Genomic DNA, 23,481 nt, shown 5'->3' on the forward strand with positions numbered 1-23,481 from the left:
TATAAGATGAATAGATTAAATAATAGCACGTTTTCCTTCAAGTGATTTCACTTATTCCAATTCCAGATCTTCATTTATCTACTGTCTGTAAAGCGCTAGGAATCTCTCTATGACTTTTCATCCAGAGTGTGTCTGCTTGTATGTCCACCATGTTGTCAGAGCAGTGTGTAACTAATAAATAATTTAATAGTATGGTTGTCAAACATTGGTTCTGTATGTTCTGGACAGAGCACATTTTTCTCTATGAATAGTTTCAGACAAGATAATTATTTGAATGATGGTTCTTTTTGAATGTGTTCCATTAAATCCACCTGAACAGACTGCCAATGGGATAATAAATTAATAGTAACCTCAGCAGATTCATAGTACCTTTGGCTTCTGGAGGGACTAACTTTGATCTTTGATGTGCTTTCTAAACACATACAGCTGGTACTTTCCACTCTGCTCTTAACTCCAGGAGTATAAAGATACTGAAAAGGGATCTAAGAATCTGCAGCAATGGGAACTTCAGTAAGCAGCTTTACAAGTTATGAACGGAGACCATCTCAAATCCAGTTTCTACTTTGCACCACAAGAAAAAGGAAGCAGTCAAACTAAACAGGAAATCTTGTTTCAACTTCAGAACCCTTTGGTCAAGTGTAGTTTAAAAACAAAGGAGCAAAGTCTTGTAACAGATAGGTGGTGGTTATAAAGCATATGCTAGATCTCTGTCTGTCTCAATTTTAATCAGACAGGCTTCCATTATAGTCACAGATAAGATTTACAGTTTGCTTTCATTTTCCTCTGATATACAAAGTATTTTAGATGCAGTTAAGAAGTCCAAACATTTTAGCTGGATGAAAAAGAAAGAACATGTTTCTGTGGAGAAAACACAAGGGAGAAGGATAAAGATTATTTACAAAAACAAGCATACACAGCTCATTATCCTTTATTGTCAGTTGTACTATTTGCTTAAATTGGCTTTGGGAACATGTATCTCTTTGAGCATATAATTACAAGTTTAATTATTTTATGTTACATGCTTTCAACAAATGTTTATAAATTTAACGGGGGGGGGGGGGGGGGAGTAAAAACTGAGAGACTTGATTGTACCCAATTTGTATTTTTTCTAGATAAGCATAATGGAGCATGAGCATGCTGTGAAAGAACATGGATATGAGGTGCGACTTAAGGAAATGGAAGACACCAGTCAGAAGTCTACTGCTGAACTTAGACGTCTGTTAGTAGCTCAGCAAAAAGCAACAAATCGGTGGAAAGAGGAAACAAAAAGTCTTACTGAAATTACAGAAGCTAGGATCTGTAAGCTAAAGTAAGTGCCTCTTCTGGAAGCTGTTTTAGTTACTGTTTGCTGTATGGCAGTAGACCTGAGGTGAAAAACTGAAGAGCAAACCATCCAGACTAGATGATGTGCTTCCAGCAAAACAAGAAAGAATGTTCTAAAGAGAGCTTCTGATGCTCTTCGTGAAATTACCACTGAAGTAAAAATTTTGCATCTTGTTGATGTGTGTGAGTTTTGTAATGGCAAAATGTAAATGGAATACATTACTTGTAATTTTTTCTTTCAGGCTATAGCATGCTCAATTTAGAGAATTTTAGTTTTGGATTACGAAAACCTCTACATTTATAGCTTTTCAGTTCAGTTCTGAGCAGTTGCTGTCATAAATGAGGATACAAATGAGTTGTGTGATTGCCCAAAGCAAAAATGTGATATAAACTTTAATTTCTTCTAATTCATACAGGTTGCCAGGTAACTAGCTAATACTTGTATTCCCAGCACAGAATATAAGAATATTTTAAGTTTTGAGAGGGCATAATAACAAGGGCTTCTCACGCAGCGGACAGATTACATACCATTCCTAGATGCTGGGGAACGCAAGCACCTATGGTGCTTGTGAGCCTATATACAGACAGGCATCAGCTGGTTTAGAGAAGACGGTGGTGCTGGAAATGAGTGAGTAGAGAAGGAAGTATCCCAGTGAGAAACTAGCCATTTGCAAGTTAAGTCTGAAATAAATTCTACAAGCTTATCTTTGTTTTAAATGCATACTGCTATAGATAGTGTTTGCTTCTACTTGGAGGGTAATATCCATGCAAAAATGTTGAGAATCCACACTGATCAGTTTATGAAATAGGAGATAATGGCATCTATGTCTGTCTTGGTTTGCCTTTTCAGTGTGTGGATGCATTGCACAGCATTACAATGTAAATGAATTGTTCTGTGCACAGTGGCTTTTTGGTGTCTCTCTTTCTCTGGTACTGCCTTACTCCACCTCAGCTTCCTCACATGGCCAGCAAGTAACAACCAAACTGTGGCTAGTTGCAGGCTGACACGCACGCTCACTCACTCTGGTTAGCCAGCTAGCTGGTGCTTGTAGGAGGCGGAGTTTTAAATGGGTTTTCTCTCAACAGAGGCAAAAATATGTTTGCCTTATGCTTTATTTGTTTTCTAAGCTCAGGAAACTGTCAGATCAGGTAGACTATAAATTAGAGATTAAATTAGCCAGATATTTTTATAGAACTTTTCTAGAAGTTTATGTCAATATCTCTTCCTCTTCAAAATTGTTTGAAAATTGGGTGAGATTGACAGACTGGTACACAGTAACTTCTAAACTAGGAGGCCTGATTTCATAACTCATTTCTTTAAAATTAAAATGATTTGAGAATAATGTAACATTGCATATATCACTATCTTTTAGGAAGTGTCTTCAGTGGTTTTGGAAGAAAAATTCAAGGTATGCAGTTCTGTTAGTCTGAGAAATTTGAAATGACCCTTTAACTTCAGTCATTTAAAGTACAGGATGCACTCATGTATAGTTCTCGTTTGATTTTTAGAAGTTGCTTACTAACAAGGAAGCAAAGCTTTTGCCCTATTAAATTGGAAACCTGCAAATTCTAGCCTTTATTTCCTTTGGAGTAATCTTTGGATTTTTCGTGTTTTAGTATTATTATGGTTTACACATCCTCAGCTCAAACCACAATATTTCCAGTATCCTATGCAATTTTTGTAGTCATAATTTTTTAAGCATAGCTTGACATTTCTTAGTTGTCAGAATGCCAGTGGTGAGTGGGATTAGAACCCAAGTTTCTAAACACGAGCAACGAACTTTCTGAAAACGTTGCCTGCAACATATTATCCTACCACTGCTCTAACTTGGTTTTCCATATTTCTTAGAGAAGTATGTGAATTTGATGTCCAGTGACCTTCACAAATAGCAGTTTCCTGTGTGGTGGGGCTTCCCTTTGAAATGAGTTTTATTCCTATTCAAGTGACACAACGTCTGTCATGACTAGTTCTACCTATTGCCTGTCCAACTAGAGGAATGCTATGAGCTCCATCCTGCTTGAAATACAAGAATGATTGATAAAACATTTATTGATGACCTTTTCTGTTTCACTAGCAGCTTCACTGATATGCTTTTCATTTTTTCAAGTGCTCTTTTTCTGAGCATATAGAACATTTTGTAGTAGCGGTGGATTGTTACCTGTGATAACTAGTTGAGTTTAAATTTGTCAGTTCAAAATCATACTAAATCCGATTGGAAGTAACATTTTTGCCTGTTTTTCTAGAAAAACAATCACTCTAGTCACTTTTACCTCTCCTAAGTAAACAGTTTCAGGTTTTTTACCTTATCTATCCAGATATAGACTGGCTTTATTTTGCCTTAAAATATACTGCATTTTGCAAAGATTGCTAAGCAGTTTCTTAAAAAGGCAAAAAGTCTCTTTCGGAAGTCATCACTGTGTAGCACATCTGCGAGATGCTGGGAGCTGTTCTTATTCAATGGCAGTTTTAACGGTACAGCTTCACTGTATGTAATTAGCTGGGTCTTACTCATACTTTTTTGATATCTTTTGTAAATTCAGTAACTGGAGAATAAAAATATTTTGCAGTGTTTCATGCTAAGGTAAATTTTAGCTGTTAAGCTTGTAGTTGATTTTCTGTAAATGAAACTACAAAAACTGTCCCGGCTGAGAACGTGGGTTCGTAACTAGATCATGAATGTAGTTCAGTGACTTCCAATTCAAAGGGAAAAAAATCACATACTTCTAGAACATTTAAAGTTGTCTATGAAACAGCTGCTGTCCTTCTTAAAGCTTTAATGTTATTTGTTAAAATGTTGTTATAGTGGCCAAAAGCTTTAGACCTTATTTGTTGTCTGCAGTAAAATGCTGACATAGAAAATATAACAGACATGAGAGAGGCAGTCTGCTTTGTGAATCTGCATGGAAAATAGGTAGTAAATTTGGAAAATGTCCCTGTTTATGTGAGAGACTACCTACGTGGCGCCATCTGAAAAACTCCTGCAATAATTTAACATCCTGCATCAGAGAATACTGCCTGGTGAGCAGAACAGAAAAAACGTTCATCTTGTATTAAAAATTGTAAGTCTACACTAAGCCCACATGATTCTCTGTGACTTCAGTATTTTGCTGCAAGTCTAAAAGCAAAGTCAGTTACTTTTCAAGATTTTTTTTGTAGGTGATGCTTTTACATAGGGCATAAGCTAGAACTGATTTTTATCAGACATTTGCTCTACCTAACAAGGAAGCTGGCAACAGGAACAAGTTTTTTCTTTGCTAGAAGGCTGTCATTTAAATTGACATAAGGCAAGTCGTAATTAAATCTGTGCAGTGATGCTCTGATATTGCAGAGACAAGTGGCTATAACAGAGCCTGTAAGTATTATCTATAAAATCTAAAACCAGCTTATTTTTCACATTATATGCACTACTAGATACCTAGCTATGTAGTGCTGAATGCAGCTGGAATGAAAATTAGCTCCTGAATTACACAGTAGTAGTTATTCAACGCAAAGTCCTTGCTTATATTATAGATGAATAATTATCATATTTATTTTAATCTTAGCACAATAACATTTTCAGTAAGTATTCTCAGTGCAAGTACAGAATGGTAGATCACTTCTTTGTTGTAAAATAAAATAAAGTTAGAAAGCAAAATAATTTTGCAGCAAGTGCATTTGTCACAAGTATCAGCAAGACTGATAAATAATAGACTGATACTAAGCAGGGTCTATTGAATTAAGGGCTCTGTTTGAAAGTCCTGTTGAGGCTAAATGCAGGAAACGGTATCGCCAAGCCTTACAGCAGGGTCCAAGTGAAAGGCCAACGTTCACCCAGCTTTCCTATATACATACGTTTTTAAGTTTATGTGGTTTTGAGAGGGTTAGTTACACTGTGAGCTTGTAAGGAGAACTTAGTATCTTCCTTAGAGTCTTCATCTTGTCTTGACTGGGCAGCAAGGCTATGAACTTAGATGAATACATCAACATACCCTTTTTAAATAGAGAGCTCTCCAAGTTTAGCAACGTATCATGGTTATTTAGTATAATTTGAGGATAGTCCAAAACATTTCTTAGCACTTCATGAAGTTACTGTTTGATGTATTGGATTTGTGTAAATATATGAGCAAATACAGATTGTGTTGGTGACATGTAGCAGAATTTCAGATTTTAATAAGAATTATTACTCTTACAGCATAGTAATGTTTCTTATAAGTGAATGTTTTTCAGGAAGTGATGGACTTACTAACAAAGTCATGTCCATTTATACCAGGGAGGTAGTTTACATAACAGCATTTTATATTACATTTCACCAGAAGTTACTGTTAGTGCAGCTCCCATAAGCACTGTCAGTGTCCCATTTGTTAGTATAGGTGTTTCCCATTCCTTTGCCTTAAATTCATGATCTGTTGCTGGTTTTCAGTTATGTCCTTATTACTTTAATTTTCCATGTGAAGGTGTCTGAAACATTTTGGCTTCTTTACTAACCTCCCAGCAGCAGCTGCTAACTTTTCCATGTTCTGTGCAGTTCATTTGTCATATTCTAAGTCTGCAGTGTTTTGTTTGTGAGGTGTAATCCATATGCATAAAGGAAGCATTAAATAAATACTTTTAAGAAATGAAGCAACAACAGTGAACGTTAGTGATTTTTAATTTTTTAAAAGTTAAGAAGGAAAAGTAAATTTTGCAGCCTGTGATGGTGTAAAGCAGAGTGGTGATTTTTTTAAATAACAGAAATCTAGTAGATCAGTGAAAAACCTGTAGATAAAAATGTTGATAAACAAATTGATACTTTCAGGCTTCACTGAAAATTATTCTGTGCTTTCTTGGACATTTGGGTCTCAGTTCAAGTTAAACATGTAATCATTGCCTGTAAAACTGAACTTGGAATTAAAAAACAGTGCTGAAGCAGTAGGCAGTGCATTGAATATTTGTAGACTAAATTCCACCATTTTCTTCATAAAAATACACTGCAGTCTTAATTTCTGAGAAGAGTTTTCTTCCCTCTAAGCATCTTAAGATGTACCTAAGCATATTTTAGGATTTATTGGTAATAGATCTTACCTTTACCTTGCAAGAAGGCAAGAAATCAGTTTTGCTTTAATATACTTGTGCCAAAAGTCCATCTTGAAGGTAACTAAGAATGTCAGAGCTTCTTGCAACATAGGTCATGGTTCCAAATAAAAACACTGCTCTTGGCAGCATGAGGAACAGCTCATGACTAGTGTTTATTCTCTTCATTCCTGCAAAACGTCTAGTCTGGCAGACTGTGAAGCGAAGCTGTTCTGACTTTTGATTGCATCCATTTTAAATGTACTTTGAGTTCTAATGACATTTACTGAAGTGAACTTAGACAGCAAATATTTACAGTTATAAAACTTATGCAAACGAATGATTACTGTTAAAGGTTGTAGTGGTTGTAAAAAGTGGTGTAGCACTGGTATTTATTTAAAGATGAGTTATCCCCAGGCTGTTCTATTGAATTTAGATTGTTTCTTTGTCTAAGAAAGTGTCTGAATATAAAAAAAAAAAAAATTTATCTGTTTGTTTATAAACAAATACATACTAAATCTATCACCCTCAGATTAAGTTGGGGGGAATTTTACATTTTAAGTTAAGGTGAATTTAATGCTTCTTAAAGACTTGTACTGGGTTTGGCTGGGATGGAGTTAATTTTCTTTATAGCAGCCTGTATGGTGCTGTGTTTTAGATTTATGACCCAAATACTGATAACAACACACCCGTGTTCTAGCTGTTGCTGAACAGTGCCAGTAGAGGGTTGGGGCCTTCCCTGTTTCTTACTCTGCCGCCACAGCGAGGAGGCTGGCGGTGGGCAAGAGGCAGGAGGGGACACAGCTCGGACAGCTGACCCCAACTGGCTGAAGGGATATCCTGGACTATATGGCATCATGTTCACCAGTAAAACTGGGAGGAAGTTCTTCTAAAGTAGCTGTTTGGATACTGGCTGGGCACTGGTCTGCTGGTGATGAGTGATTGCATTTGCATTATTTTATTTTTTTTTTTCGCTTCACTTATTAAACTGTCTTCATCTTGACCCACAGTGTTTTTCACACCTGTAGCCTTCCAGTTCTCTCCCCCTTTCCTCTGGTGGGGGAGTGAGCAAGCAACTGGATGGGGGCTTACCTGCCAGCTGGGTCAGTCCCCTCAAGACCAAAGGGCAGATGTGGCTTTTGAGATGGAAATGCATATTAACAATTTTAGCTGAATTGGTTTGGCTACTTGCTGTGTTTCACCAGGCTTGCATTCTGACAGTTGCATCTCTGGTAGGGTCTGAGATTGGGCCACCAACTCAGTTCTGACCAGGAAGAATCAGTAGAATGATCTTCTGAGAAGCAAAAAGTCATCTTTCATATTCTTTATAGGGGTTTATATGGAAAGTAGTCAGGAGAGCAGTATAGAAATTCTGTAAAACTAGCAAACTTCTTTCTAAAGGTAATTTTTTTTCACAACACAAAGCTTTTAAGACTTGGTGAATAACTATTACACGTTCACTAATTAGTAATTGACACTGACTTGAGTTTCTATTTGATCTTTTTCTCCCCCTATATCTGGAACATTGTTTAAGTAATCTAAATAACCAAATCGGAATTAGGTTTAAACTTTAAAAAGTTGTTTTGATCTGCAGTGTCGCTTCTCCCCAAATTTGTGTGGAATTTGATAAGAAATAGAATCGATCCATATTCTTGTTGCTGTTCCTGATCTACAGGGTGTAGAACTTCCAGTTGTGAAGTTGTAAGCTCTAAGATCGCTGTCAGTGAATGCATGCACATACTTTTAAAGGCTCTTGCTTTCACTGAAGTATAACTTTTAATCTATACTCTAGAAAACCAGTTCCTATGGCCATATGTGAGGGGAAGAGACTGGCTAGGTCTGTTCTTAGGACCTTACAGCACTGTGTATAAAGCTATACAGTTCTCCAGACTTAAACTGCGGATATTAAATGACCACAGAGATAGAAAGGGAAATCAGTAATAACAAAGGAACATTTAAGGAAATTGGTACATTGGAAGGAAGCAAACTTCAGTAACAACAGAATACAGGATAGATTGAGAAGGGGGCGAGAGGGAAAGTTCTGACAATAGAATTTAAGTTAAAACAGGGTAATTGGATCTGCCAACATTTACTAAAAGAAAAAGGGCAGATTATTTGTGTATTCTCTAATTCTCTTTGACTGGTCTGTACTTATGTTAACTGGGTTAAACAAGTAAATAAAAAGGTGGTAATACAGCTAGTAATAGGTGGCTAATCCCTTCTAACTGGCATATCAGTATTATTCATAGATTTTTATGTTCTAATCCTGAGAATGAAGATGAGAACTAGGGTGAGTTGGGAGGGAATTTTGCAGATGAGCAGTGGTTACACATAAAACCTTACCAGGCTCCTCACCAGTAGCCAACACCAAGAGCATATTATTATTGAACAGGCTTCTGGTTAGACCAGGGATCGTCAGACCAAGATTCACGTTGATAAGCAAAGTGTCGTATTCAATCAAATGACTGAGTTACCCACAGAGTGCCCATCAGTGGAGATGATCTTGAGAACTGCAGATGGGAAAAGGTAGATCTTGTGACTTGAAAACTTCACAGGAAATTGACAGTTCTCTCAGTTTTGCTGTGAATAGTACTTTGGCTGGTTGGACAGGTGGATGATTGCTCCTTTATGGTACAGTTTAGCCTGAATAGGGGTAGTAGTAGGTAGGGGCAAGTCTGGTCTCTTTTTACAAATATAAATAAATCTACAAAACAAACAGTACATGAGACAATTTCTAAACATCAGCTTAAATGATAAAGAGGGTAAGTACTTCAGAAGTTACTTCCATGTAACAGTGCATTTGAGGAGCTTTAAAAATCTTAACTCTTTAAGAAAAAAAAGTTATAAAATTTAATACTAATACTGTGAAAAAATTGGTAAAAATAATCTTAACCATCTGCCTATATTGTCTAGTAGTAAGATACAACTTTTTGAGGAAAAAATAAAAACTATTTGTTGTAACATAACCCATTATATTCAAACAACTATACTGAATGGCTTCTTTTTTTTTAATATTCACTTGAATTTCAGTTGTCAGTTCTTACAAAAAGGGAATCCTTGCCATATTGGTTTTAAATTTAAATAGTTTGCTTAGTTTAAGTCATCTGATTGCAGCTATTTTGGGTGTCTTTGTTCCAGTTTCTGCTTCTGAAACATCTCTGTGTCATAGCTGGAGTCCCTGACTCATCGGTAGCCATGTGTGGGTTTTGGAGTTCTCAGTTTTATCTTTTCTATAATTGAAAAGAATCTGCTGCTGAAGAGTGACCTTTTTTGGTGCCTGTGTATGAAGGGTTGGCCAGGACTGCCTTCTCCCTCTCCCTGCATCCTATACAGTACATCGAGTGAACCGCACAGCATCTTGAGATGAAGAAGTTTCCTCCATTTCTAAAACATTATTCTTGGCTGCACTTCTGTAATGTTTGGCAACCATCACTGCTTATTTTAAGATGTTCATTAAAGAAAAAAATTTAACAGGATGAGAGACAGCTGCAGGTACTGGCAGTATACAAAATTCATAATTACTAAGAGTAACTGAAGCATATTATAGTATAATTCAACTGAAAAAACAGCTGGCACATGCTATATTTGTCATATGAGAGCTTTGCAGAATGTACTTGCTACAGCTGCCAGATTTATCACCTGTCTGCCGAAATGAAAAAAGCTCACCTTTTGTTTCCTACTCACTTAACAAAGACAATATGGAGTAGGGACTGATTTGATTATTCAGCAGTTGGTGTTAACTGCTCAATTTTAATATTAAAATCTCCTAATGTGTGTTTGGGGGAGGGTTAACAATCAGAATGAATCAACAGTCTAGCTCAGTAGTCATCACATTTCCTTATGCTTACAAGGTTAAACTGTTTTCTTTAAATACGTGTGCAGTGTGATCTAATTATAAAAATAATTTCTTGATATGCAGCTGTATACGAGCCTGTAAACTCTGTTTATAGCCTCTGCTGCTAAGAATGCTAATTCCACACCTGAGTACAAGTATTGAAGACAGATTGTTTTCAGTAACTGCGAACTTTGAATTTGGAAAATTAATTTATTTGGGTAGTCTTCCAAGATGACATAGCAATGAAGGCAGTTTGTCAGAATTTAAGAATTTCCTTATTTTCAAAGCGTTTTTTACTAGCATAGTTAAACTTGAACATAAGCAGTCTACACATTGTAATGACTAGTGTTTTCTAGGGAGTTTATTTTTAGAAGGTATATATGAAAATATATGACAGGAATTGTATAAAATTTCTTTTTTGCTAATAAAACAGTTTATAAAAACTGAACTTTCAAAAAACAGTTGTTCATTAGAATTTCTATATTGAAAATGCTTCATCTTGATGCTTGGTACTGATTACAGAGGACAAATTACAATAATAGTGTTCAGTATTAACATACTATCTTGATCCTGCAATTTTAATCCATCTTTAATTCTACTTTATATTAAAATGTTCACATGTGGTAACACAGGTATAATCTATATGCAATTTTAACTGTTTCATGTCATTTAAATATCTTCCTACATACTCTTATCTCTACAGCAGCTAGTCAGAAGATGTTGAACTGTTTTTATGATCTCCACCTGGGATTGGTTAAAGGGGTATATTCACAACCTTGTGTTAACAGATGGATTGCAACCTTGTATTTCAAGTACCATATAGCAGTTTTCAGTCAAAGTTTTCTGAAATACTAAGTTTTAATGCTTTTAAGAGTAAATTATTTTTGACAACTAGATGCCATCATTAAAATAGTAGAGGCTTTTTAAGGTAAAGATTGGAGGATAAATTATTTTCTACTTTACCTCCGTTCCCCCAGAAAGAATAAAGGCTTTAGCTTTCATTACAGGGCATGTAGTTTCAGTAATAGGCGGAACGCCTAAAGGTTAGCTCTCAGCTTTCTGAGCGCTGTCGATGTGCTACATATTCATGAAAGTGGTTGCATTTCAGTATACTTTCAACTTGGGAAGGGAAGGTAAAGTGAGAATAGATTTGAAAATTCTTCTTCACAAGTATGTTTGAACCTCAGTATAGAATGTGAAATTGTGGCAAGAATCTGGATCGTGCCACTTTTTGTGGTGGCTGTTGCTAGTGGAGCAGAGACTGGTCAAAAGTTAGAGCAGCTCATTCAGTTTTGCATCTTTCTCTGGCTAAAGTTACTGAAGGTCAGATATTTTTCCTTCTTCAGTGGCTTGTGATGGCAGGAGGCAAGACCTGTTTCCTTTGAGCACCAACTCAAAAGATGTCTACCATAACCCAGATATTTTTTTTTTCTCTTCCATACTATACAAATTCAGGATCATTAAAACTCATTCAGCATAAAAGTAAAAAGACCACTTTGAAGAAGGTGACATTTTCCTTTTCCTCATGAAGTGTTACACTGTTGTCTGTCTCACAGGTATAGAATGATTAGGTTTCAGGTACTTCAAAGCACCTTCAAAAATGTCCACACTCAAGTCTGATTATGGGGACACTAATTAGAATGTCAGTCTAAATATTGAATGCACTGTGCAAATGCAGCTTACATTTATAGCATATTTGATAACATACCTGCAAAACAGGATTCGGTAAACTGAAAAAAACCTCCAATATGTCAGATGCTCTTTACAGAGTCCTGTTGATTCAACAAATACATCTTGTTCCTCTGCCATTATAGTTCTGAATACACATGAAGAAGTGCTAGCTGTGTAGTGCTCTTGAAATCAATGTTTTAAGAGCAATGCTGTAACTAAAAATATACCATAAGCTCCTACAATGCAAGAAGGTACCTATGAAACTGTATTCCTATAACTGATGCAGTACTGTGTGTTTATCGGCATCCTTTCTTCTGATTTATAGAAGTGAGCTGAGTCAACAGAAACTTCGTAACCAGGAGCTCATTTCTCAGCTGGAAATGGCAAATGAAAAGGTAACTGAGGTAAGATAATGACTGATATGACAAATACTTTCAGTTATAAACTGCTGCACGTAAACGGGGATCTTAACAGAAACCTATTTAGATGAGTTATGTTGCTGGTTTTGAAAAAACTAAGGATTTTTGACAGGAGTAGTCATAACTGGAAAACTCCACTGTTTCTGCTGTCATGTTCAAATAGCAGGAAGACAAATGAACTTTCCTCTCAAATTACAAGAAAAGGTAAAGGAGAGATCATCTTTCAAGGTTACTAATCTAGCAATTTTAGACAATTCAAGAAATGTTTCTGAAGTCACTTATGCCTGTGCATGCATGTGTACCTCTAAAAAGGAGTAGGCACTGTGTTACAGATAATGTAGCATATGCAGAGATACCAAATTCTCAGCGTACTCTTTGTATAGTAGAATTTACACTGTGTGTGCATATATGCATATAGATAAAAGCATTATCCATTACAGATTAAGAGTAGGGTGGTTTTTTAATGTGCATTGTTCAATAATTAATGGCCACTTTAGAAAACAGCTATCCTGTCAGACTCATAAATCTGGGATAACATCCAGTTCTATCTAGGATAAGTCCTTCTGCATTGTTTGTTGTAGTGCTGTATTATTTCGAGGAGAAAAATGGGGCTGATACAAGAATAGATTTCTGTAAGTAAAGAATGGTAAGAAAGACTTTATACGCACCCTTGAAGAGAACAGAAGAAACCTGTAGCAAGATTAGCATCTCATTTGTATTATCTAGTATATTCTTCCCTTTGAGTATAGCTAAAACATTTACATTGTAAGATTGTGTAAATTAAATTACCTGGATTAAAATGTCAGCTTTTATGCATCTTACTTCAAGATGGTGAAATGAGTAAAACTTCCTCTGCAGATTACGCTGATTGGAACAGTCCTATGTCATAACTGAGCTGGAAATTCTCTATAATGTGTCAGCAGTATGTCTTCAGTCTTACTGTAACTGGTAAACAGTTCCACTGCTTAAGTTCCTCTTGTTTTAGGCTTTTTCACTACAGTGTGTGGGGATCCAGTAAAAAGAACTCTGTGTTTGTAATGAGATATTTCACTTACACAGGATGAAAAATTAATGGTGGAATATCGAGAATACATCAACAGGCTTCAGAAGCGACTGAGCCAGGCAGAACAGAGGGCAGCTACAGCATCTCAAAAGGTACAAAACAAACAAAAAAACATGTTATGTAAGTGCATTTTAAAAAATCCCATTGGATATTACAAAAATGTTCACTTTGTATCATTCCTGAGGCAGAGGTGATCATTTATGTGCGCTATTACTAATGTAATTTTAACAAGCTTGTACTCGGATGCGTCATCACAAAACTGATGCATATTCAGTTAAATGCCACCTTCTGACAGGATGCTTAAGTGACAGTATAAATTTGTTTATGGAAACAAATTTGATGCGAATTACACTTGCATGGTTCAAAATGTGTGAATGAAGGTGTATGATCATTTCCTTCTTCAGAAATGGCACCAAGTTAGCAAAGAGAAAAAACCCTCCGTCAATAACTGTGGCTCCCGTTCCCATCAAGCCAGGTTTTTTAACTTGGTGTAACCTGCTGTAGCAGTCACAAACGATGGTTTCACGTGGTAAGGAGCAAATGTGCCAATTCCTGCACCTGTCTCCTGGGGAGTCTGCTCTAAAACAAAGCATGTCTGGAGTTGTTGGCTAGGGAACTGCCTTTATACAACCTGCCAGGCAGCGTGGCTCTTCTCTGGGAATTCTGTTTGTAGGGTTTTTTCAGCCAAATAAGCTCCCTGGTATAATTCATTGTGTGGCTGCAGGAAGAGCGTGGGGAAATGGCACGCAGTGGTTATGGGACAGAAGTGGTAGTGGGGGCCTGTTCGGTGTTCATCACGCTGCAACCCTGAGTGTACCTTCTGCCGTGTCACACAAACCTCCCAAGTTGTTAACTTCTTGTCTGTCCACCCGCATTTTCATTAGCAGCCTCCAGCAGTCCCACACCCCACTCCAGTTACCATCAGTTGTGTGTAACAGATGCAGTAAGTCCTGTAATGTCAAAAATACTGGCAGTTATGCAGACAGAATAGGAAATACTTGGTTTTTTCCAGGCCCCAGGGATGGGGGAAGGAAGGGGTGGTGGATGTATGTCACTACCATAGGAAACATGCCTGGTACATGTTCAGTGATTCTGAAAGCTTTAGACAAGGTGTGTCTGTTAGGGCTATTTATATGCCCGAGACCTTGTGCACTACTGTGATCACTTCATGAGCTCAATTGTTGCTGCTGCCTTTTCCAGTTCTCTCACCACTCAGTGCCAGCTTTGAGCAGTACTGTTCAGTATTTTTAGACATCAGGGATATTGGGAGGAAAGATTTTCTTCTCTTCAGAGAGAGAAACATCAGGCTTTAGTTTTATAAACCCTGTGCTACCTGTAATTCTGTATTTTCTCTGCTGGACGACAGTAGGTGCGGTTTTTCCATCCAGCATCTTTTTTCTATACCAATCAAGCTATACATCTTGAAACAAATCCCATGGCAGGTTTATACACTAGGTTCAGTTCTTTGCCAAGCAAATTTGTTACTCAAGTTGGTTTCCTAATAAGTAGAGGTGATCTTTCTGCCTCCTGATTTTTTTAGTGATTCAGGAAACCCATTTGCAAATTACAGCTTTTTAATGGGGGTGATCCTATGTGGGTTGAAGAGAGGAAATGTTTGGTAGATCTAAATTGTCCAATTAGGACAAAGGGCATTTTTTCCCAACAGCAGTGAATAAAATGGGCATAGCTGCCAAGCTATCAAAACATAAGCTGTGTTTCCTGGCTGTAAATGCTCTCTGTCATGACAGGGTCTACCCAGCTGGTGAAGATCTGCTCTGAAAGAATGACTTATCTTTTTTTGCCTCCTGTTTGTTAAATGGAGCTGTTCAGCTCTCATACTTCTGAGGTGCCCTCTTCCCTTAAAAAACATGATCAAATAGCCTTTCAAGGGAGTAATTCCTGGCCTTGGTGTCCATGTAGGAAGAGGTCTTGCTGTTCCTGAAAACATCAGTAATTAACTGTTCCTCACCAATCTCCCTCTGAAAGGTACCAAAGAGATTTGACAAGATATTTAGCAGCTAAATTGTTGTCCAGACCTTATTGCCAGTCTTCAGAACTGCCTTGCCCTCTTCAGGCTTGGCAGAGGTTACTGCTGCCAGCTGTCAGGCACAGCTCCTTTGTAGCGACTGAAGGACGTCTGTGCCAAGCCCCCTCCTCCCCCTGCCAAAACAAAGACATACCAGTGCTGTTCCCGCTAAAGTCTGGAAAAAGCAATCTCCAGTACTGCTACAAGAAAGCCCGCTCTTCAGCATATGGGCATTTATTGTCTCCTAGCTCTCAGAAAACCGAATGCTCACCTGAGTAGGCTGAGGTCTACTTTCTGACTTGTCTATTCTCATTACATTATCCAGCTTACTTGTAAAATTAAATCCAGTGTAGGCTAGAGCTGGACTATTAGGGAGTCTAGAAATTACATTTTTATTGTGGCTAGTTCAATGACTATAAATCTTAGCTTATTATTAAATAACAGTAATTCAGTAAGAGACAAAAAATGCAGGATAACATTTGCAAAGGTTTAAAATGTGTGTATTTTATGTAGATGTCTTTAAAGTGTACCCGTGCTGCCTAATCTTTCATCTTCTTGAATTCTTTGAGATCTGAAACAAGAGCAGTACTCATCTACTGTAAATGCTCCTATTTACCCCAAATTCCCACTTACCTACACTTGTTCCCTCTCCTTCCTGACATTTTCCATATTGAAGCTCTACTGATACTTTGATCTTACAAAAAATCATGCAAGAAACTATCTGCTTGCTTTTAATTACAGCTCAGCCTGATAACTACAAAGAAGAAGAAAGCTGCTTCCCTGAAGGATCTGGAAAATACTTAAAAGCGTGTATATTGTTCATTCACCCCATGTTGGAGTTAAGAAGATTACTGGAGCATGAAAGTCAAATGCACAGCAAGGCTTGTAAAACTTAAGATAAACATTTTCTGTTTTATTCAGGTAAGAAAGGGGATGGACGAAGATACTGTACCTGTATGCACAGTAAAGATTGGAAGACAACTGCAAAATTATGTCATTAAAGTCCTTTAATGTAGCAGATGAAACAGTCTGATACAGTGCTCTGGCATATTGGTCTTTTTTGGTTTAAAAAACACCAGCTCTAACTATGACAAGACTGTACAGGGAACAGATGACATTATATTGAAATTCATGAACAGCTTTGCTCACATACAGTCAATACCTTTAATTTTTCTTTGTAGTGCAGTAAATTGGGAACATTTTGAAGATCTTTTACGAATTTTAGGAAGATGCTGACTACATGGTGAATGTCAAATAGCTGCTGTTTTTACGGCAGGCATTACAGCTGCAAAATGCCTCCACTACCTTCCAGTTTTAAGAATTCGGTTCAGCTTTTTCTGATGCCCCTGGGAAAGAGTTAATAAATAAAATAGTGCTATGGCTATTCATACAGCTCGTTCCTAAGGACCATAGTCTGTCCAGTTGTGCTTTTTTCTTAATTACTATTTTACAGTTGTTCCTTGCATTGCTGTTGATCTGCCCTCTTGGTTTGTATGTGTCTGGGAACTTCAGTTCTCTGTTACTTCTATTTTCACAAAGCTGGTGAAGTCATCCAGTCATCCAGCTTTTATGCATTATGAAATGGTGTGTCTGATTTCCACAGATGCCAATATGTGGGAATCCTCTTGCGCATATGGTTTTGACAGTTGAGAAACTTCATATATATCATTTTAAAATTAGAGCTGAGCTCTTTTTCTCTTTCAGCATATATTATAAACAGTTGATAGGTGTTAGCTGATTTTGAAGTGCTCCCATCTTGGACTTAAGGGACATAATTTCTTCTCCTTCCTCTTAAATGTGAAGAGTGTAATTCTGATTTATATCTTCTAATTCAGTTGATGGATAACACCTACCCAGGGCTTGGTGAAAACTGTTGTTTTGGACTAACAAACCCAGACATCTTTCGCAGTGATCTTCACCGTATTTGCATTTTAGAGGACAGACTTGGGTTGATCACCACATGGAAATGAGTTTGTGCCACCTCCTGCAAACCCAGGTGTTCAGGTAGAGCCTGCAAGAGGGATACAACCTAAAGAAAAATTTCTGCTAACTGCAGAGGAAGTTACTATTTCCTACAGCTGCACACACTTCTTTTCTAGTGCTTTCTCGGGTTGGTACATGTTTGTATCCGCTGCAATCACTAATTTTGCTAAAAGACTTCAAAGATTTTTTTCAAAGCAATGTAGATGCATTGTCCGGAAGCTCCAAATGTCTGTTGCAGTGATATTTTTCATCAGTCAACTGTGTATGTGGTACAGAGGGAGGTAAGTACCAAGCACCTTATTTTCATTTGCATAATGTGCATCTGAGGTGATGACAGACCACCTGGAAGATTTTGTGTGAGCCATTAATCCCACTCACTCCTTGAAGAGAGGCTCTACCCGTGAAGTGAAACCTGGCTGGAAATGGCAGGTAACTAAGTTTTGGTGTGACAGTATTTGTGTACTTGTTCCTTGAGGCACAGAAGGGCACCCGACTGGTTTGCTTTTGATTACGGGTATACTCATTTCAACTTGTGGTGCAGCTCTTGGGTAATGGGTATTTGCCACAACAGGAAATGCAATGATGACACAAGCACCTAACTGTAAAGTTAAGGGGCAGCAGAGCAATTACGGCAGATGACACAGGTAAGAGAGATTTCCCTCCTGTCTCTGAGCAGCTAAACTGACCAAATACATCTGTCTAAACCACACAGAGGAGTGGGGTCAAGCTCATCACCCTGACACCACCTCCTTTTGCTTCCATGTGGCGTTGAGCAGGCTGCTGGCATGTTGCTCACAAGTTGGACTTCCAGAGGAAAGGCACTTGCTGGAGCAATTAAAATTTGAGGCTTGCTGGTTAGTTAAGTTTTGCTCTTTCCCTCAGGATGCTAGATTGTTTCATGGAATTGAGCAGCAGGCTTTTCAATCATCATTCTTGGTGATTTTACATTTGTTTTTATGTATTTCTTGTCACTCTTCCACTGAAAAGTTTCTTTTTCCCCCACCTTCCTTTCCCACCTCACCACCAGTTTTTGAGTGTTTTAAAGACTCCCTAGTGTGACATTAATGCTTCCCAGTGAGTAGAACTTTTGTTCTTGGCTATTTAGGAAAAGTTTCTGGTTGAATAGTTACTTCCATTCAGCAGGTGAGATAAACTGACTGTGAAGGTAGTATGAGTTTCATTTTGGGTCTGCCCAAGAGCCTGACACCTTCTGGCACAGGCCAGATCTTGAAAGATCTGTTGCTGCCTACCAGAAACTCTTTGATGGTAAGCCTACTGAAGTGCTTAGCAAGCTGCCCTCTGCTCTGACCCTGTTGTTCTCAGGTAACCCCAGCAGAGCAGGGCCTGTCAGACAGGCTGCTGTCAGCAAGGTCTCTAAAGCAGCTGCCAGAACCTCTCAGACTTTTACTCATGCCTTGAAAAGCTTGTACTAGTAACTCTTAGGAGGGGGGTGCCACTCCCAGTTGCCCACACTATGAATGCATGTGATACAAGTACAGAGCTGAGAAATTATTTATCCCTCGCTGTTTTTCGAGATGTACTGCTATACATACAACTTTACAGCCTCGTCCTTTTCTTGCTCTGCTCCAATTCTGTTCCATGTTTCTGCACCCTGAGTTAGAGGAAGCAAGAGGGAAGGACCTGTGGTGCCCTTCAGGCCTTGTCTCCTGGTGGTGCTGCTCAAGCAGCAGCTGCCCTCCCTCAGCGTTGCCTGACCATCAGCAGTTCATGGTGTGAACAGGCGTTCGGTGTGTGTGTCCTGAAGGTTGACAGGCAAAAAACCTTGTGCTGCCCTTCCAGTGGAATACGTACATGACAATTACAGACTTTGGAAGGACATTGTGTATTGACAAATGTAAACTCTTTGAGGTAAGCAACATCTCTTTGAGGATCTCAAGGGAAAAAGCATACAATTTTCTGTTCACGGGCTAGGTGCAGCTGTCAGTAACAAGACCCAATGCTATTTCTAAAAAGAAAAGTCTTGCAACTGCAGTGTGCTTTTTGATACCTGTAATAATCCAAATCAAATTGCTTATTTAACCATGAAAGGTCTTCAGCTCATTGCAGTGAAGTGTTTATGTAAAACCCAAACAAAATTACTACTGCAAATTCTAAAACACTGCTGGCAAGGATACTGCAAAAATGTACAGCATTTATTCACATACAGACAAAAAGGCACAATTCTACTGAATATTTTAACAAAAAATACAGCTGTCTTCAACTAGGTCTTTATAAATACTTCAAAAAAGGGAGAAAATAAATACAGGATTGGGCCATGTAATATAAAATAGTCATCTCTACATATACTTTTTATTTCTATCTGTTTCTCTTCATGCACCTTTTTTAATTAATTTCAGCTGAATGGACACCAAAGCTAGGCACATAGTGAAAAATCTTCTGTACAAAGTTTTACAAATGTAATGACGATTTTCTCAAATTTCTGAAATTGAGATTTATACACAACACGTATAACCCTTCATTTAGAATTGTGTGAGTTTATAACCTAACAAATGGCATTCCAGGCAACTTTACAGAAGTTCAACTAGCCTACAGTTTGACAGAATACACCAATCATAATCAAAGATCTCTTGGTCAGTCTGCACAAGGAAAGGTAACGCTTAAAACCAGAAATTCAGCAAATGGTTCTGTCCCAATAAAATGCAGGCATGGGTTTGTATTGTCACTGCTGTACTTAAAACACCTCTTCTGCTGCGCGCTAAGCATGGGAGACAAAGCTAACCTACAGAGCTGGGCACACTGCAGTCTTCTTACAGCTTTTTTGGTTTTGGTTCAGCTTAACTTGAAACATTAGAAAGCTTATTAACCTAAATGTCGGGGAGCGAAACAGATAAGGCATTAATTCTGCACAACGTTAGCATTCATAATAGTGCAAATTAACAAGGTACCTCTTGCGAACTGGTGTGAGGGTAAATGTTTATTTAGAATCAAATTTTAGATTATTCCATCTATGGCTTGTCAAACAATTCCCTATATGGTCATGAGCTTCTTTCTTACAGAAAACAACAGTGCCAGTCTAGAAAATGTCACTGTATGTTGAGTAGAACTTACCTGCATTTTTACCTTTTGTCTATGGTGGTGTTGGATTAAATAAGTACTCTTCTTCTAACATGTCCCAAGAGTGACTGTGTAACTTTAGATTCACCAGTGCCCTCTGTGATTTTGACCTCTGAGTGATGAAATTAATCTAACTTCTTGGGACCAGCAATGGTATTTTAAATGTACACTAGCTGTCTTACACAAAACTCCCCTTCCTCAAAAAGTTAAGACTTCTGAGTTTTAAAACAAATGACAGGGATGCAGTCTGTTGAAATATTTAATTAAGTGATAACTTGCATAGCAAGATAGGGTGTTAATAAGCGCTCTTTTTTTCCTTTTTTGTTTGATTGAATCATCTGGAAGACTCAGTTATGGCAGAGTTCTACTGTGTTTTAAATGCTCCCTGCTCAAGAGGCAAGGGTCTAACATTAAAAAGTGAGTGGATGTGGTAACGGCAGGCTGGGAGTAGGAAAGGGCAGGGGGAACGGGGTTCTTTATGCCTGTCTTTGTGTAACACATTGCTGCTTAAACTTTTTCACCAGCACATACCTGACTTTTTACGTCTACGCAGAATTCCAAAATTTACAGGCTCCTAACACTCCACTGTTACATGTGCACTCTACTCATTACAAAACAGTATCCTAATGATCTGTTAATATTATTGCTCATAGCTTACTAGTTATTGCCATTTGCAATTATTAAAAAAAAGTACACAATCAGAATACGAGTTCCCTCTTCCATCAAATCTAGTCCAGAATAGAATATTTTTTCATTTGACTGTAAAGAGCTAATCACAATTTATTGCCTTTCCATTTTATTCTATTTAAAAATATATATTCCTGTCTATTTTAAAGCAACCCTTTAGTGTCATAAGCCTGGCTTTCCCAATACATACCATTAGTGCATCCGTGGTGGGCTTTGGGAAATCCTACCAACTAGTGCCTTAGAAATTTTTTTCTTGAATTGTCATCGTAGTCCCGAGACAGGTGACTGGCTAAACGGTGGCAGGTTATTCCATAGGGGGCCATGACCCACAAGCCAGCCCCCTTCTCTGATGGGAGCCCCACGAGAGCTCCCTCTGAGCTCAGCCCCTGTCCTTCCAAACTGTTGCACCACAAGGCAGCTGCAGCCCTGACCCTTCCTCCTCCTCCAGTATAACATCAGGGTTAGACCTGCTCATCTCCTGCGTGTATTTACATGTAAACTCTGGAGTTTATGGAGGGTTTTGAGCCACCAGCTACACTCAAACTGAATGCAACAAAAACATTCTGCAAAGAGGAGAAAGACCTACCACCATCCAAGGAACATGGCCATCTGTGATGGGGTTTAGAAGTGCAGTACGGTTAAACAACCATCTTCGCTTCAATACACACTAGTTAAATTAAGAGCTTGTGCTTTTCCAGAAGGCAGGGGAAGGGAGTCAGGTTTTACCAGTGCTTTTTTAGCTAAAAGGGATGAATGCAGCCTACTTCCCCTTACCCACCCTAGCCCCTTCTAAAAGGTTTTTGTGAGTTATTTTAGTGTTCATCACAAATCCTGTTTCAGTAGTGATGCTGTTTCTCTGCTTACTCAGGGAAGTTGCAAATAACGGAGGTTTTAACTGCTCACAGAATTGGGGGGGGGGGGGGTGCGCAAAAAAAAAAAAAAAAACAGCTTTAAGTGCATGTAAACATGTTTATACAGCTCAGGAATAACGGGGTTCTCAATTTGTCGGTCTGTAGCCACGTCCAAGAACTCTCCTCTCTCACACCAATAAATAATGCGGAGTTGGCCTGTAGGCAGTGACTCTACTCAGCATGGTGCCGACACCGTGTCCCCGGGTCCAGTCAGGATGCTAGGATGCTTCTCCTAATAATGTCCGTCCTTCTGCTGATAGTGCTGGTTGGACTGAGCCGCTGCTGCCTGCACTTTTTTTCAGCCACTTCAGTCTCTGAGTCGCTCATTTCGGCATCAGGGATGTAGCCATCGTTCTCACTGTCAGGCTTTAGCTTGCTTTTTGCCCTGTCCTTCGGTGAAACTCTGCCCACGCCCAGGTAGGGGTAGCTGGAGTTCTGGCGGCAGGTCTCCTCCGGGCTCTCACCCTGCTGTTGCCTCTCCCCCTTCTTTGGAATTCGGAATCCGCCCCAGTTTTTCACTGGGCTCGTGGGCGTCGTAGGCACTTTAACTACTGTCTGATTAGAGTTTACTTTGACAAGACCCCCATTGCATTTAGGCACTAAATCCCTCCGCGTGCCAGGTGCTGACCTACCACTGGAGTGGTTCACAGCCCTTTTGTTTTCCGATTGCCTCTGAGAGAGTTCTGTGGGTCTCAGTGGTTTGTGGTTGTGTTTAGAAGTCTTTTCCTTTAGTTCGGCCTTGATCACCTCACCCTGTGGACGATTGTCTCTTCTTTTTCTGTGGTCAGGTATCACTATGCCATTTTTCTGCTGTGCTGATACAATCCGTGTTTCTGCAAAAGTCTTGTCAAAATTTAAAAAGCCACCCGGCGCTGTACCGCCCTCCTTTTGGCTGGGCTGCCCCAGCACAGATTTGCTGTCATTCCCAGAGCTGTTTCTTACTCTGTCTCTCTTGTGTGGTTTTTTCAAGGAGTGGGTTAGAGACGTGCCCATTTGTTTCCTGAAGAACGCAGAATGCCATTTCAAATCCTCTATCTTAGGGGCATTGGGGCCCAAAGAGGGACTGTTGAACAACACCGTGTTTTCCATTGAGGAGAATGAGGAAGGCACACCTACGTGTAAACAGACTGAGTTAAAATCAAGCAATTCCGTGTCTGGGTAAATACCACTTTTCAAAGTACCTATTTGATCTCTGTTCCTCATGCCTGACATGTTCTTTGGCCAAAATGGGTATTAGGTTGCCTATCCAGCACCTTTATGTCACAATTAATGTGGCTATGTCATGGTTTCACAACCTACTGCTGGGTGTAGTTTCCCTTCCTGTAGCAAATGTAATTCCTAGTGCTACTCTATCCACTAAGACAGAGAGACTCCTCAGATGGAGGGTGGGGGAGGAAAGCAACCAGCAGGTGGCTCTGATTTATTCTGTCTAAAATACAGTTTATTAGTTACCAGATAC

General features: G+C 38.7%; 2 protein-coding genes across 10 annotated transcripts in view; one reads left to right on the forward strand and one right to left on the reverse strand.

The window, feature by feature from the left end:
• Positions 1 to 19,364, forward strand: part of SCLT1 (sodium channel and clathrin linker 1) — a 49,028-nt gene extending 29,664 nt beyond the window's left edge. For 4 of the 5 annotated variants that reach the window (XM_074905099.1, XM_074905102.1, XM_074905101.1 and 1 more), the window contains 4 exons: positions 1,113 to 1,309; positions 12,184 to 12,262; positions 13,337 to 13,432; positions 16,108 to 19,364. In XM_074905099.1, coding sequence (XP_074761200.1) covers positions 1,113 to 1,309; positions 12,184 to 12,262; positions 13,337 to 13,432; positions 16,108 to 16,170 — 435 coding nt within the window. In that variant the 3' untranslated portion in view covers positions 16,171 to 19,364. The remainder of the gene's footprint in view (positions 1 to 1,112; positions 1,310 to 12,183; positions 12,263 to 13,336; positions 13,433 to 16,107) is intronic. The other variant, XR_012633564.1, reaches the window with a different exon arrangement.
• A 117-nt stretch (positions 19,365 to 19,481) lies between these two features.
• Positions 19,482 to 23,481, reverse strand: part of JADE1 (jade family PHD finger 1) — a 52,429-nt gene continuing 48,429 nt past the window's right edge. For all 5 annotated transcript variants that reach the window (XM_074905098.1, XM_074905097.1, XM_074905095.1 and 2 more), the window contains one exon: positions 19,482 to 23,134. In XM_074905098.1, coding sequence (XP_074761199.1) covers positions 22,233 to 23,134 — 902 coding nt within the window. In that variant the 3' untranslated portion in view covers positions 19,482 to 22,232. The remainder of the gene's footprint in view (positions 23,135 to 23,481) is intronic.

Source organism: Athene noctua, chromosome 4, assembly GCF_965140245.1.
Source record: "Athene noctua chromosome 4, bAthNoc1.hap1.1, whole genome shotgun sequence".
Classification (NCBI taxonomy): domain Eukaryota; kingdom Metazoa; phylum Chordata; class Aves; order Strigiformes; family Strigidae; genus Athene; species Athene noctua.